This window comes from Mustela erminea, chromosome 3 (genome assembly GCF_009829155.1).
Source record: "Mustela erminea isolate mMusErm1 chromosome 3, mMusErm1.Pri, whole genome shotgun sequence".
NCBI lineage: Eukaryota > Metazoa > Chordata > Mammalia > Carnivora > Mustelidae > Mustela > Mustela erminea.
In genome coordinates, this window is record NC_045616.1 from 89,141,280 (window position 1) to 89,157,106 (window position 15,827).

Genomic DNA, 15,827 nt, shown 5'->3' on the forward strand with positions numbered 1-15,827 from the left:
TGATTGCTGGGTCATAAGGTAGCTCTGTTTTCAACTTTTTGAGGAACCTCCATGGTGATATAGTGTCCTTCCTCATTTCTCATTACAGTCTTTGACTTAAAATCTAATTGATCTGATATAAGAATTGCCACCCCAGCTTTCTTTTGATGTCCATTAGCACGGTAAATTGTTTTCTACCCCCTCACTTGAAATCTGGAGGTGTCTTTGGTTCTAAAATGAGTTTCTTGTAGATAGCATATTGATGGGTTTTGTTTTTTTATCCATTCTGATATCCTGTGTCTTTTGATTGGGGCATTTAGCCCATTTATATTCTGGGTAACTATTGAAAGATAAAAATTTAGTGTCATTGTATTGCCTGTAAGGTGACTGTTACTGTATATTGTCTCTGTTGCTTTCAGGTCTACTATTTTTAAGCTCTCTCTTTGCTTAGAGGACCCCTTTCAATATTTCCTGTAGGGCTGGTTTGGTGTTTGCAAATTCTTTTAATTTTTGTTTGTCCTGAAGCTTTTTATCTCTCGTATTTTCAGTGATAGGCTAGCTGGATATAGTATTCTTGGCTGCATACTTTTCTCATTTAGTGCTCTGAATATATCATGCCAGTTCTTTCTGGCCTGCCAGGTCTCTGTGGATAAGTCTGCTGCCAATCTAATGTTTCTACCATTGTATGTTATAGGATTCTTATTCCGAGCTACTTTCTGGATTTCTCTTTGTCATTAAGACTTGTAAGTTTTACTATTAGATGATGGGGTTTGGATCTATTTTTATTGATTTTGAGGGGAGTTCTCTGTGCCTCCTGGATTTTGATGCTTGTTCCCTTTGCCATATTAGGAAAATTCTCTACTATAATTCACCTCCAATATACCTTCTGCCCCTCTCTTTCTTTCTTCTTCTTCTAGAATCCCAATTATTCTAATACTGTTTTGTCTTATGGTATCACTTATCTCTTGAATTCTCCCTTCATGGTCCAGTAGTTGTGTCTCTTTTGCTAGGCTTCTTTATTTTCCATCATTTGGCCTTCTATATCACTAATTCTCTCTTCTGCTTTATTTATCCTAGCAGTCAGAGCCTCCGTTTTTTAATGTGCCTCATTAATAGCTTTTAAAATTTCAATTTGGGGCACCTGGGTGGCTCAGTTGGTTGGATGACTGCCTTCGGCTCAGGTCATGATCCTGGAGTCCCGGGATCGAGTCCCACATCGGGCTCCCAGCTCCATGGGGAGTCTACTTCTCCCTCTGACCTTCTCCTTGCTCATGTTCTCTCTCACTGTCTCTCTCTCAAATAAATAAATAAAATCTTAAAAAAAAAAAGATTTAAAATTTCAATTTGGTTAGATTTTAGTTCTTTCATTTCCCCAGAAATGGATTTTATTTCTCCAGAAAGGGATTCTCTACTATCTTCCATGCCTTTTTCGAGCCCAGCTAGCACCTTGGAATCATTGTTCTGAATTCTAGTTCTGACATATTACCAATGTGCATATTGATTAGGTCCCTAGCCATTGGTACTGCCTCTTCTTCTTTTTTTCGTGGTGAGTTTTTAATGCCTTGTCATTTTATCCAGATAAGAATATATGAATGAGAAAATAAAATACTAAGAGGGTGGCAAAGACCCCAGGAATATCTCAGAAGAGATCCAAAACCATGTGGAGAAGAAGGGTAAAAATAAAAAATTCCATATAAATTTATTTATTTATTTATTTATTTATTTATAGAGTGGTGTATAGAACAGAGCCACCCGCTTGATTTTGGGTGTATTTTGGTCTCTTAGAAGAAATTACCTCCCAAAATTTTAAGGAAAGAAAAATACACACACACACACACACACAAATAAGGGTTGGAATATGACTTCAAAGATGAAAACTTTAAAAAAAATTCTTAAAAAGGAATTGATAAGTTGGTTGGAAAAAAAAAAAAGAAAAAAAAAAGAGGAGGGATTGTGCTCCGACTGGAGAGTAGAAGAAAGCCATATGCTAGATTAGGGTATATTTTGATCTATTAGAAACTGTATCCCAAAATTTTTTAGGAAAAACAAAAACCTATGTGTTACAAAAAATAAGGTTAAATACAATGAAGTGATAAAATATGACTATTACAATGAAGGTTTAAAAAGATTTTTTTAAAAAGATTTTATTTATTTATTTGACAGAAACCACAAGTAGGCAGAGAGGCAGGAAGAGACAGAGAGAGGGGGAAGCAAGCTCCCCACTGAGAAGAGAGCCTGATTGGGGCTTGATCCCAGGACCCTGAGATCATATCTGAGCCAAAGGCAGAGGCTTTTACCCATTGAGCCACCCAGGCACCCCTAAAAAGATTTTTTTTAAAAAGAAAGGTATTGTGAAGATAAACTAGTTTAAAAAAAAAAAAGCTAAAAGAGAAAAGAGGAAAAGTTAAAAAAATAGAATAAGAAAAAAATAAAATTATAAAAAAATTAACTTTGCAAGAGTAAAAGGTTGTGGGAAAAAAGCCATGAATTCTATGCGTTGCTTTCCTCTAGCTCTGGAATTTGGCTGTTCTCCTTGATCAGTAAGCTTGGTCTTGGCTGGATGTTCTCGCTGATCTTCTGTGGGAGGGGCCTGTTGCAGTGATTCTCAAATGTCTTTGTCCAAGTTGGAATTGCACTGCCCTTGCTAGGGACTGGGCTAAGTAACCTGCTCGGGTTTGCTCTTGGAGATTTTGTTCCCTGAACATTTTCCATACTGCTTTGGAGGACGGGAATGAAAATGGCAGCCTCCCAATCTCTGGCCCGGAGGAGCTGAGAGCTCGGGGACCCCCTCCTCAGTGCTCCCTCAGAGAAAAGCGCTCAATCACTCCTCTCTCTGGTCTCTGGGCACACTCTGAGCTCACCCGGCCTGTGACTGAGCTTTTCTATCTCTGGCACATCACCCCGTTTGGAGTTTCCAAACCCTGTGGATTCCTGCCGCACTGCTTCTCCAGGAGCAGGAAGGTGAGTCTCCCTGGATCTGCCACTTGTGGGGTCCCTGCTCGAAGAGCAGTGGCTCGACTATGCCTTGGCTCACAGTTTAAGGTAACCCTGATCTGAAAGCTCACTCTTCAGCTCTGTCTTTGCAGCTGGCTTCCCCGCTCTGATACCTGGCAGCTGCCACTCAGACACCTCTGATCTTTCTGTGACCCCATGGGACTTAAAACCACATTCTCTGCAAGGGCTCCACCCCCGCTTAGCCTCTGGAGCAATGTCCCTCAGTGGAGCAGAATTCTAAAATTTCTGATTTTGTGCCCCACTGCTGTGCCGCTTGCCAGGAGACGGCCCCTCCCACCGTGGTTTATCTTCCCGTTGCTTTGGATTCACTTCTCAGCACGTCCTACTTTTCAGAAAGTGGTCAGTTTTCTGATACTAGAATTGCTGCTTTTCTTCTATCTCCTGTTGAGTTTATAGGTGTTCAGAATGGTTTGATACCTATCTAGCGGAACTCTTGGGATCTGATGTTGTTTCAGTCTGCTACTCCTCCACCATCTTGCCTCTCTCTTCTTAACGACCTTCGCATCAATTACAGTTATATTTAGAAGTATTGAGGGGTAAGGTTTCAACATAAGAACTTTCTGGAGGGGACACAATTAAATACATACCAAAACCCTAACGATAAAAAGAGACTCTTGGATGTCATAGAATGTTGATTAAAAAAAAAATTGGAGGTGCTGCTTTCTGGAAATATAGGTTATCATAGTTTTCCCTTTCTTCCCCAGCTCATCCTTTTTCCTTTCCTTTCCCATTCTTTTTCTTTTTCTAGGTATAACTTAGGTACAGTAAAATACACCTTCGTTAGTGTGTAAGGTGTAGAAGTTGTGTACCCACCACATGCAGTTAGGTTTCTGTAATCAAGCTTGCAAGAGGGATGGAAACCAAATGTCTAAATTTCAGTTATATTTTAAATTTTTGTTTTATTTTGGAAGGCTGAGATACTGGTAAACAAGGTAAAACCAAGGAACAAACTCATGCAGTGATCTGAAAGGTAGGAAAAAAAAGTTTTTCTTCTTGAATATCTGAGGGGTAGGAAACTGCTTCAGTTAAGTGTTTCTATAATACTCCGTATTCACTATGCCAACCTTTACCAATCTAATCTCCAAAGATAATCTAACCTCCCAATTATCTTGCATTTATCCTGGCTTCCTAAATGTCTCTTTTTTTTAAAAAATTTTTTATTTGACAAAGGATATCACAAGTAGGCAGAGAGGCAGGCAGAGAGAGAGAGGAGGAAGCAGGCTCCTTGCTGAGCAGAGAGCCTGATGTGGGACTCGATCCCAGGACCCTGGGATCATGACCTGAGCTGAAGGCAGAGGCTTAACCCACTGAGCCACCCAGGCGCCCCCTAAATGTCTCTTAAACATGCTTGTATCACCTCCCATCATCTCCTAAACCCCTTTTATATGTAAGCACTTAAAAAAATATTTATTGATTTACTAGAAAGAGAGAGAAAGAGAGCATGTGCACACTCTGGGTGCTTTTTTCCCCCTGTACTGAGCCACCCAGGTACCCCAGGAAACTGGCATTTTTTTATATAGTTCAGAGCCCCTATATGTAAGGTTTATCAGACATATGCCTCTGTGATGCTTTCCTAGTCTGTAGACATTAAACCCATAATAGATTCCCAATTAAGTGGTATGGAGGATTTTAAAAAAATAATATAGAAGAAAACTGTCAGTTTGGAATTTATAGTTTGTATGAGAAAATAAGTTATGGTTTAATCACTTTCCTTCAGAAGTTCATCTTTTACTGTTATAGCCTTTTTTCTGTTTTTGTTTTTGTTTTTTTGTTTTTTGTTTTTTTTGAGAGTGAGGGGTGGGAAGGGCAGAGGGAGAGGGAGAGAGAAAATTTTAAGCATGCTCAGCGTGGAGCCCTAGCTAGGGCTCAATCACACAACCCTGAGATCAGGACCTGAGCTTAAATGGGGTCTGATGCTTAACTGTGCCACCTAGGTGCCCCTAAAATTAAAATACTTTTCTTAATGTCTAATCTCTCATGTCAGGTGTAATCTTGGGGATAGTGAAAAATAGTGCCCTATAAATATCCCATATCACCTTAAACAGCTATGTTTATCATCTTGCCCAACTCCCTCCAAAATACTTTCCTTAGTTTTGTAGTTCTTTCAGGCTACAATTTTAGTGTTCCAGATTTCAAACACTGGAATGCTTTTGTTTTCCTCATTCTGTATCATCAGTCGTTAGCAAATTCTGACATACTTGAATTTTGTGTTTTGGTTTTTTTTCCCCGTAACAGAAAGGTAATAGCGTCCTACTGTCCTCCTTTAATTGGGAGCCCACTGACCACTATCATGCTGTGTGTATCATTCTTGTTATCTGCTTCTCCCCTCTAGAATGTAAGCTCTATGAGCCCAGAAAGTTTTTTCTGTTCATTGCCATATTCCCAGCACCTGGTATATTTGTTGGTTGAATTGAGCATTTAGTATGTAGTAGCACTGTGTTTACATACAAAATTTCATTTAATTTTTACCACAGTTGGGAGGTGTTCAGTTTTTTGAGTTTCACATAATAAAACTGGCTAAGTTTTTAAAAAAGGTTAAGTGACTTGCTCAAAGTCATACAATGATCACACAGTTAGTAGGTGGTAATACCAGACTCTAGTTTGTTCTCAAGCCATGAAGCTTAATCTACATGCCTTTGAACTAATTTTGACTACTACCTAAATTTCAAGGCATTCCCTAATGTCCAAGACTCTAAACCTGGATTACCCATTATTTTCTATCAAAAACCTCTCGCTCCAAACTAGTCTACTTACTGTCCCTTGAACCTTATGTGGTTTTTGTTTCCTATTTTCCTCATGTAAAGTCCCTTTAGAAATTTTATCTAGCCTTTGAATCAGAGATTGAGGGCATGTGCTGCCTCTTTCGCCATTCAATCCTGAATACTCCAGGATGCAGTGAGGAACACCTCATCTTCAGTATTTACCATGTCCCGCTCCTTGAATCTTGCATGGCACACAAATGTTCAGTAAGTGGAAGCCGACCTAACTTGCTTGCATTTGCACCTGAGTGAGGGTCGGTAAGGCACTTACCAGCACTGCGTGATACTTATGTATAATGTCTTCGTGTTTAACCCCTTCGGTCCCCGGTTTGTTATAAAATGCTTTTTAAAGAAAGATAACTTGTTGGGAAGGAAGCAACGCGTAGGTAACGTAAACCTATAAAACGATGTGTGCCCTTTAGTTAAATGATAATGCCAGCTGTCGGAGTGCGCGAGAGGAGGCTGAGGGGCGTCAAGAAGGGCTTCACGGATAGCCGAAGGGTGGCGGGGGCTCTCGCGCCACGCCTCGGTCGGAAATCGGAAGCGCTTGTGGCACACCGGCGCCCTTCACCTGGCCTCGGGCTTGCTTTTGCTCAGGGCCACGTGCCAGTGTTTTAGTTTAACTGCGCGTCGGGCCCCCAGTAAACGGTTAGTAACCGCCTTTCCCCGACCAGGTCTCTACCCTCCATCTTTGTGCGGACGGGGGGGCGCAGAGAGGATGCCAGGTGTAGCGTCCCGGCTGAATCGCGGCGGGTAAACCCAGACCCCTAACCTCAACAGTCAAGTTTTCAAAAAGCCCGCGCGTGGGGCCCCAGGCCGCATCCGTTGGGAACGGGCCCCCAGCGCGTCCCCGCTCAACCCCCGCCCCCCACCAAGCCCAGGAAGGTGGATAAGGTATCTGGGTAGCAGGCAGGTTCTGCACACAGGGAGCGCCGTAGCCAGCGCGCACCGGGGAGCGCGCCCGTCCAGCGGCGGCCGAAAACGGAAGTGGGCGCGAGCGGGTCGCAGTGATTGGCTGAACCCACATGTCTCTCAAGGGGCTGGCGCGAACGCCACTGCGGAGTTGGGCGAGGGGATACGGCAAGGGGAGGGGGCAACACACTGGGAACAGCCGCGGGGCTGGGAAGAAATGAATTGCGGAGGTGCGCGGAGAGCAAGGAGAGTCCCTGGTCAGCGAACACGGGGGAGCCAGGGTGTGAAAGCGGGACTGTAGAGGCGGTGGCGGGAGCAGCGCAGGCCGAGGGCTTGAATCGACCGCGGAGGGCGGGGAGTCCGTGACCGAGAGCGGCGCTGCGGCGCGGTAGGCGGGACTAGGGAGAGCGACGCAGGGATTGGCGGGCTGCGCTGGGCTGCCGTACGTCGGCGGTGACGCACGCCTCGGGGAGGGTGCGCGCGCGTTCAGCGGCCTCTTTGTGTGGTGCCCAGATAGGGGAGCGGAGGCGGCGGTGGCGATAGCGGTGGTGTTGGTTGGCTTCCAGACGCCTCGGCTCGCCCTCTCGCCGGCACCTCTCCCCTTCCCTTCCCCTTCCTTTTCTCCTCCTTCCCTCCCCTTCCCTTCTTCCCTTCCCCGTCGGTGACCGGCGGTGGCGGCTCCAGCAACGGCTGGGCCCAAGCTGTGAAGAGGCCTTAGCCAACGATAACGGCGACGGCGAAACCTCGGAGCTCGCAGGGCGGGGGGAAGGCCCGGGCCGTGGAGATGGAGAATTCCCAGTTGTGTAAGCTATTCATCGGCGGCCTCAATGTGCAGACGAGTGAGTCGGGCCTGCGCGGCCACTTTGAGGCCTTTGGGACTCTGACGGACTGCGTGGTGGTGGTGAACCCCCAGACCAAACGCTCCCGTTGCTTCGGCTTCGTGACCTACTCCAATGTGGAGGAGGCCGATGCCGCCATGGCCGCCTCGCCCCATGCCGTGGACGGCAACACGGTGGAGCTGAAGCGGGCGGTGTCCCGGGAGGATTCGGCGCGGCCCGGTGCCCACGCCAAGGTTAAGAAGCTCTTTGTCGGGGGCCTAAAGGGAGACGTGGCCGAGGGCGACCTCATCGAGCATTTCTCGCAGTTTGGCACGGTGGAAAAGGCCGAAATTATTGCCGACAAGCAGTCGGGCAAGAAGCGTGGCTTCGGCTTCGTGTATTTTCAGAATCACGACGCGGCAGACAAGGCCGCGGTTGTCAAGTTCCATCCGATCCAGGGCCATCGCGTGGAAGTGAAGAAGGCGGTCCCCAAGGAGGATATCCACTCCGGTGGGGGCGGAGGCGGGTCCCGGTCCTCCCGGGGCGGCCGGGGCGGCCGGGGTCGCGGCGGTGGTCGAGACCAGAACGGCCTGTCTAAAGGCGGCGGTGGCGGTTACAACAGCTACGGTGGTTACGGCGGAGGCGGGGGCGGCGGAGGCGGTGGCTACAATGCCTACGGAGGCGGCGGAGGCGGTTCGTCCTACGGGGGAAGCGACTACGGTAACGGCTTCGGCGGCTTCGGCAGCTACAGCCAGCATCAGTCCTCCTATGGGCCCATGAAGGGAGGCGGCGGCGGCGGTGGCGGTGGCAGCAGCTGGGGCGGTCGCAGTAACAGTGGACCTTACAGAGGCGGCTATGGCGGTGGGGGTGGTTATGGAGGCAGCTCCTTTTAAAAAAAAAAAAAAATCTAAAAATGCCTGGGAGTGGCTATAGGGGTAGCTCCTTTCAACAACCCAGCTAGGGTCAACTCCTAAGTTCCTTCCTCTCCCACCGCCTTCCCCATTTTGCCCTTGGGGGAGCCGCTTCTAAGGCTGCTATCCTTGGGGGTGTTGCCCTATTTGCCTGCCACCTCTCTTGTCTCTCCCTCCGAAGATGGACTCGGCCTCACATACACATTTTTGTGTTACAGTCATTGATGGACTCTATTTTTTTATTATTACTTGGACCTTGGTCGTTTTTATACTAGCAAAATGTCTTGTTTTAATTTGTGTTTTTTGGGGGGGAGGGAGTGAACTTGCTGATTCTGTAGCAAAACCTGGGCGGGGGTTGGGGTGGGGGGGTAGTTTACTTTGTTGTAAGGACTTGATATCTGGCTACAGCGTTTTCTATGAAATCTACTTGGATTCCATGCCTGAAATTTGGAAGCATATGTACAAAAATCATTTTTACGTTTTATTTTTAATAAATCATTGTGTTTGACCGTATATGTCTAACATTTTTTTTCTAGGATCCATTCCTTACCGTTTTAAGGGATATTAGTTTAATAATTTTCGTGTTCATTCTTAATTCTTGATGTGTACTTAGAGAAACTTTCAAAAGGTCCTTTGGTGGTTTTTTTTTTTTTTCCTGTTGCCTTTCTAGTGACGTGTTAAATTTTATCCCTTACAGGCAAAACTTTTGCAGTGGTGGATGTAGCTTTTTAAAATCTTTAAAGTTTCTGTGCATCCATCTCTTGTACCAAGCGATTTGCTTATCATCTTGACATGGTTGGTCACTTTCTATGAGAATTTACTTCAAAGTATGTACTGTGTAGTTTGAAAAGAAATAGTTTGTGTTAAGCATGTGTTTTCATTCATATAAACTGTTTAAAAATTTTCAGATGGCCTAGTTTCATCCCTCTTACTGGTTTGTCTGTAATGAATGGTTACAAATAAGGGTTATATTTTACCCTTAAACTAAATGCATTTTTGTATTTTCAGAGCAGGTTTAAACGTTTTTTCCTATAGCTGAATTGTTGTCCTCTTGGAAATCCTTCCCCCAACCTTTGTAGCACCATCTACTGGCAGAATGGCAGTATATCTGCGAAACAATTTGTTTAAAAAACTTGTTTAGGATAATTGCATCAGATTTAGAAGTTTTGCCATCACAAATCTGTGCAGACTTTGGTTACACATTTACTTGTAACTGAGATGGGCTTTATGGGAATGTAGTTAACAGTCCATATCACTATTACCCTTTCTACACGAGATTTGAAAATGTAAACTGCTATGCATAGCTTGGGCAATGGCCCCAAATTGCTATGACAGCTAATGAACCAGCTACGTGTACTGGTGTCTTAGGTGCAAGTTGTAAAGCAAAATATTTGTGTATTCTGCTTGGTTAACAAATGTATATTTGTAGCCCTTTCATGCAATAGAATTCAAGTTGTTGTTTATAAAAAACAAAACAAAACAATGATATAGGAGAAAATTGCCTTCCTGGATAGAAATATAGAATAGCAACGTTTATGGATATCACAAATAAAGAATTCAATTCTTTACATGATTGAGTGAGAGTATGTATAACCTGGTGGGTGTGTTCAGAGTACTTATGATATAGTACACTTGATTTAATGTTATGGTAAAACTTTTTACTTGAATATTGCATTCAAAAGCCCAAATGTATATTAAGAAGCTTTCTGAAGGGGCGGTTAATGGGCTTTAAACTAAAAGATTATTTTAGCATTGACTTTGTCTTAGTTCTTGCTACTGTATATTTCTTAATATCTAATTTGTGCCAAATTTTTTATCTTAATTGCTGGGGCTTTCATTTCAAGAGATAGGAAGAGAGGTCAAGATTGTGAGGCTAGATTAGGACTGCTCAGTAGTCGTTTTGACAATAGCTGATGCTTGGTACAGATAACTTGAGTATACCTCTATGACAGATGGGATAGATTTTTTTTGCACGTTGAATAAATGTAGTCAAATCTTGCTCGTAAGTGGTTCTACAGCTCTTTAAATTTATTTTTTAGTTTAGTGAAACAATACATGTGGACTTCATTTGGTAGTTTAGTACCATTTTTTGAGTGCCTCGAAGGTACAGAAAATGATACGCTTCAAAGTTTTCATTATAATTATTACTCTGCTTGCCTTTTATTCAGCTTTAGTGGGAAGATCCAATTCTTCTGGGTCAGTTGGAATAGTCCCCTTTTTGGAGGGTTTCCAAAGTCTGATAAGGTTATTGGTATTTTGTATTCCTAACATAGTGACTTCTAAAACGTAAAATGAAAGATGTAGAAGGATTACCTGTTAATTAGAAAAGCAACTCAAGGTGCTGTTCATTTATATTAACACTTAATTGTTGTGCATTTACCTTTATAGATTTTCTGTGATCTGGACTGGTATTCAGTGAAGGCAAAAGCATAGTAATATTTAGTCTTTCTGGAATTGCTCTTGTCAATTTTTATAGAAGCATTTTTGATATGTAGGGTTTTTTTTTCTTTTTGGGGCCACCAGTTAAATTTTTTAAGTCCTTTCACCTATGAGAACTATCTGAACATTATTACTTAAAACTTAAGAATTCATGAGAGGGTGTGGTACAGAATCTAGTCAGTACTGAATAGAATTTTATGCCATGCTTGAATCTAATTTGAAAGATTATCAAAATAAAAACCATTTTTTGTCTCGCTATTATGAAGAGCTTTTACATTTACAGGATTTTGGGTATAAATTCAGTGGTAATTATTAGTTGAACCATGTTTTGAAAGGTATTTAAAGATTGATGGTAGTTTTAAATCTTAAGCTTGCAAATGGTTAATGTTTATAGGGATAACTATAGAATGATATGTTTCTTCCAATAACTTAGTGCTTTTGAACATAATTTCTTAAATATGCCTCACAATAAATTTCTGCATTTAAGCAAGGTTAAAGGGTTTGAGGATACTTGAAAATTTAGTATTGATGATTATTCCCCTCAAGACCAGAAGTGACAGTGTTGCTTATTTTGTAGGCTTCTTTAAGTGTTTGCTTTTCTCGAATTTGTGTTCTGTTAAATTTTATATGCCTGTATCTTTGCTGACTGAAAGTGGACCTTTGGATGTTGGATTGATATGAGTAAAACTGCAAGTAGACAGTGGATTTTACCTAGAAAGATAACATTTGGGTAAGTCTCCCCTATTTTAACCAACTTAATGTGTGTAAGATTGTGATTACTGGGAAAAATGCGTTCTATTCTGTTTCAGAAGGTCTTTATTTCACTTCCATCTGAAACAGGGCAACAAAAATTGCCTCTAAACCAGAGTAGGGCAGTGCTTTTTTCTTAATGTCTCTTTGCAGGTTATTTTGATGTGCCTTTGTTTCATGCTTTCTATTAAAAGTGAAAATACATTGTAAGATTTTTTTTCAATAAAGAATCCCTTGAAAGAATAGGTAAAGCCTAAGAAACGTATTTTCTGCAATACAGTATGTTATTTAAAAAGTTGTTATGTTGCTTATCATTTAGATTGTCACAGAAAACGGCATTATTACTACTAGGAAATAGAAAATACAAAAATCTTACTGAGTCTTGGGGCTGGTGTATTTTAAAAATAAATTTACTAATGTTAAATAACTGGTTATAAATCAAAATAAATGAAAAGTGAGTAAATATTCTACCAATATGACCAAATCCTCTTCTCAAGGGTAATCGTTAATAAGTTTATATTCTCCTAACTCTCCTTGGTATGCACCTAAGTTAATTTAAAAAAAATAGGATTATATGGTTTTGCATTTTTAATGTATGTCAATAACATTTTCATAGAAATACAAATACACCTTTCTGTTGTCTATATAGTTGACCCTTGAACACAGTGGGGGTTGGGGCAGTGACACCTCCCCCGCCCAATGCAGTTTAAAATCTGTGTGTAAGTTTTGACTCTCCTTAAACTTAACTACTAATCCTGTCAGCTGGTTGTTTTAGCTATAACATAGTCATTTAGCACATATTTTGTATGTTACACTATCATATTGTATTCTAATAAAGTAAGCTAGAGAGAAGATAATTATTAAACTAATAAGAGAAAATGATATTTATAATGTCGTACTGCATTTATAGAAAAAGATCACTAAGTGGACCTGTGTAGTTCAAACCTGTGTTTGAGGGCCAACCGTAAATGTTTCATAGTATAGTTGTCCTATAAGTTAAAATACTCTTTTTGATGGAATGATTTTTTTTCTCTTGATTGATGAGTAATGTGATCATTATCTTTGCAGATATGTTCTTGCTGATCTCGTGTATTTAATTGATTAGATGGTTAACTCATAGTTAAATGTGGTAGAATGCAGCAGTTCTGTGGTTTCAGAAGTATTTTTCAGTTCTTTGTATACACACAGATGAAGGTACATACTCAATTGCAGCTTTTTAAAGCCTTAGGGTAAATTCAGTGAAAACATTTTACAGAAAATTTTCAAAGCTCAATTATACACGATAGAATAGTTAATGGCCTTATCATTTCAGGTACATATTGCTGTCCTCCCCTTCTGTTTTCTCCAGTGGTTTTTACTGCAGAAATATTTGACAGTTTTTCCATAAGATGGCTACACACTATCACTTAGGACATTTCATTACTGTCCGAAATAAAGGTTCGACTATTACGTTGTGCGAGGTATTCTGTGCATCATTTATTTTAGTCCTCAGTAACTATGAGGAGATCCTATTATCTATGCTGTATTAGCTACAGGGTAGTACCTAGTGTAAGTAATTTGCCTAAGATCATGGAGCTGCTGAGAACGAGAAATAGGAATCTTCTGCTTATTTTTTAAAAAAATTGTAAAAGTTAAAAAAAAAATTTCTGTTTTCTTGCAGTTCCCAGAGATAACCTTTGTTAACAATTTTTCTAGATCTTTTTCTTTGGTAGGATAGGTAGATACATATGCATATATATGAATTTTAACATCAAAGATATTCTATATTTATACATGTATCTTATATAACTATATGGTGTACTATAGCATAGATGCACATGATTTATTGATTAGCATATTTCCAGTTTTCTGTTTTTAATTTAAGACTTTTGCAGGCTTTGTGTTGCCATTGACAACATAAAAAAGAGGAAAAAAGTCAAGTATAGGAGCCTGGCTGAAGCTATTGGTTATATTAGTGTATGGATAGTTCTCTAAGAAATCTCCCTAGAGTCCTACAAGGATTTTTCTGATACTTAGTCATTTTTCTCTCCCAACTTTCCTTGAATGAGAAAGAGTTGATTAAATAATATTTAATATATCTACATTAAAAACATGCCTTTATATTCTGAAGGGACTATACATTGAATTCTGGAAATTTATAACAGTAGGCAGTTGTTTATTATTTTCTAGTTTATTCTACCTAAAACTGGTACCATCGCATTTCAGGTGTGTGTGGATAGAGGTTTTTCACTGCGGAAATTGCTTTTAAGTTGAATTATGTGAATTGCTAAATACTTCCTCAAGAAGCTCTTGAGAAAACAAACAAAATAACCTGGAAAGGGTATGCTGGGAGAGGTTTACTCTGGATCAGAGGTGGGCAATACCCAAAATCTAAATTGCCAGTTGAAACATGGATTCAGATCTTACTATTTAACCTTGGTAAGTCAACTTATTTTTCTTACGCTAATTTTTCCTGTGGTATGAAAGACTTTAATTGCTTCAATTCTTTCTGATTCGATACTGTTAGTTCTTAGTCCTATTTGGTAATTAATTCAGTAACAGCCTTCAAGAGGAAACCCTGGCACTAATTTTTGTAATTCTTTATAAACAATTTATTGAGCGTGACTTAGCTAAATGTAGTAAATAATACATGTAGTAAATATAGTAAAATATGTGTAGTAAATAGAGTAAAATAAATGTAGTAAATAAATTGCTCACGAGGTATCCACGGTTTAGTTTGGGTGGTGGGAATTTAAACAAAATAGAGTATGGGCATTTTACTCAGACATGTATTATGAGCAATAGGGGTGACTTTCTGTGTGGATCAAAGGAAACTTCAGAGAATTGACATTTAGAATAGGTGGATGAGGTGGCTATTCTAAATAATTGACATTTAGAATAGGTGGATGAGGTGGATGAGGTGGCTAAAGCCATTCTACAGCTTTTTTTTTTTTTTAAGATTTTATTTTTTTGAGAGAGCGTGAGAGAGCACAAGCAAGCTGGAGGGAGAGAGAGAAGCGGGCTCCCTGCTGAGCCCCGACATGGATCTCGATCCCAGGACCCCAGGATCATGACCTGAGCTGAAGGCAGATGCTTAACTGACTGAGCCACCCAACCCCTCCCCCCCCGCCCCCACTCCATTCCACAGATTATACCAAATCGTAGGGCCATATTAGTGTATGGATTGTTCTCTGAGAAATCTGCTAGAGTCCTACAAGGATTTTTCTGATAATTAGTTATTTTCCCCTCCTAGCTTTTTGTTTCAGTTCATGAGAAAGAGTTGATTAAATCATATTTAATGTATCTACAGTAAAAAACATGCCTTTATATTCTGAAGGGACTATACTTTGAAGTCTGGAAATTTTATAACAATAAATAGGCAGTTTATTATTCTTCTCTAGTTTATTCTACCTAAAACTTATACTATTGTATTTCAGGTATGTGTGAATAGAGGTTTCTCACTGCAGAAATTGTTTTTAAGTTGAATTAAGCAACTTGCTAAATAAAAGGCTCTTTACCTTTTTTTCTTGTATTATTAGACTGCAGAGTAGACTAAAAGCACATCGTCCATTTTTATTTATTTTGCATTATTTTAAGATTCAGGATTTTTGCTAAGTATTGATAGCAAAATCAGCTTAAGAGAGGTGAAACTTATTCAGTGAAAGATTTACAAGATTGTGGAAATATTAAGTAGGAAATGATAATCACCATGTACTAGTGGATTTTTCCATCAGGAGTGTAATTCACCTTTAGAAGACCCCTTTTATTAAGCTCTAGTTAGCAGTATGCTCATCATTCTTGCATTTTCATCTTACAAATATCTTATATTTTGACTTACTAGTAGATCACAAACTGACTTAATTACTGTAAAAGTTTCTAACAAAATTGTATTTTCAAGTCAGTTTGTGATACAAAAGAAACTGTATTTGCCTTAAGTGAAAAGTTATATATTCTCTACATTTCATCTTAAAAATAAAGTTAACATTTGTATAATTTTGGGGGAGGCAGTATTTGAAAAATAAGTGGGCATGAATTATTAGCCTCAAATTGAATTTGACTTTAACACTTCGTGAATGTTCTTGATGTTTAAATTTAGTCTTGCTAATTATAATGTGTGGAATTATTTTAGTTGGGAAATAGAATATATTACTCCTTTCAAAGAGGCACACAACTGGTTTGAGAACATTAGTCTTTGAGATTGGAACTTGCTTTTGGGTGAACTTCACATTATCCCTAAAGGAGAATTTAAATGCTACTAGATAAGG

At 40.4% G+C, this 15,827-nt stretch overlaps 2 protein-coding genes across 5 annotated transcripts in view; both read left to right on the top strand.

The window, feature by feature from the left end:
• Window positions 1-15,827, top strand: part of KLHL3 (kelch like family member 3) — a 259,558-nt gene that overhangs the window by 114,914 nt on the left and 128,817 nt on the right. The window contains exon 1 of one of the 4 annotated variants that reach the window (XM_032336628.1): window positions 6,902-6,922. The exons of the other annotated variants lie outside the window; for them this stretch is intronic. The gene's annotated coding sequence lies outside the window, so the exon portion shown is untranslated. Of the gene's footprint in view, window positions 1-6,901; window positions 6,923-15,827 lie in introns of those variants that run through there. 4 annotated transcript variants of the gene reach the window in all.
• HNRNPA0 (heterogeneous nuclear ribonucleoprotein A0) lies at window positions 7,117-10,150 on the top strand. The gene has a single exon (XM_032336636.1). It carries the CDS (start codon window positions 7,450-7,452, stop codon window positions 8,374-8,376), a length of 927 nt encoding a protein of 308 aa, XP_032192527.1. The 5' UTR covers window positions 7,117-7,449; the 3' UTR covers window positions 8,377-10,150.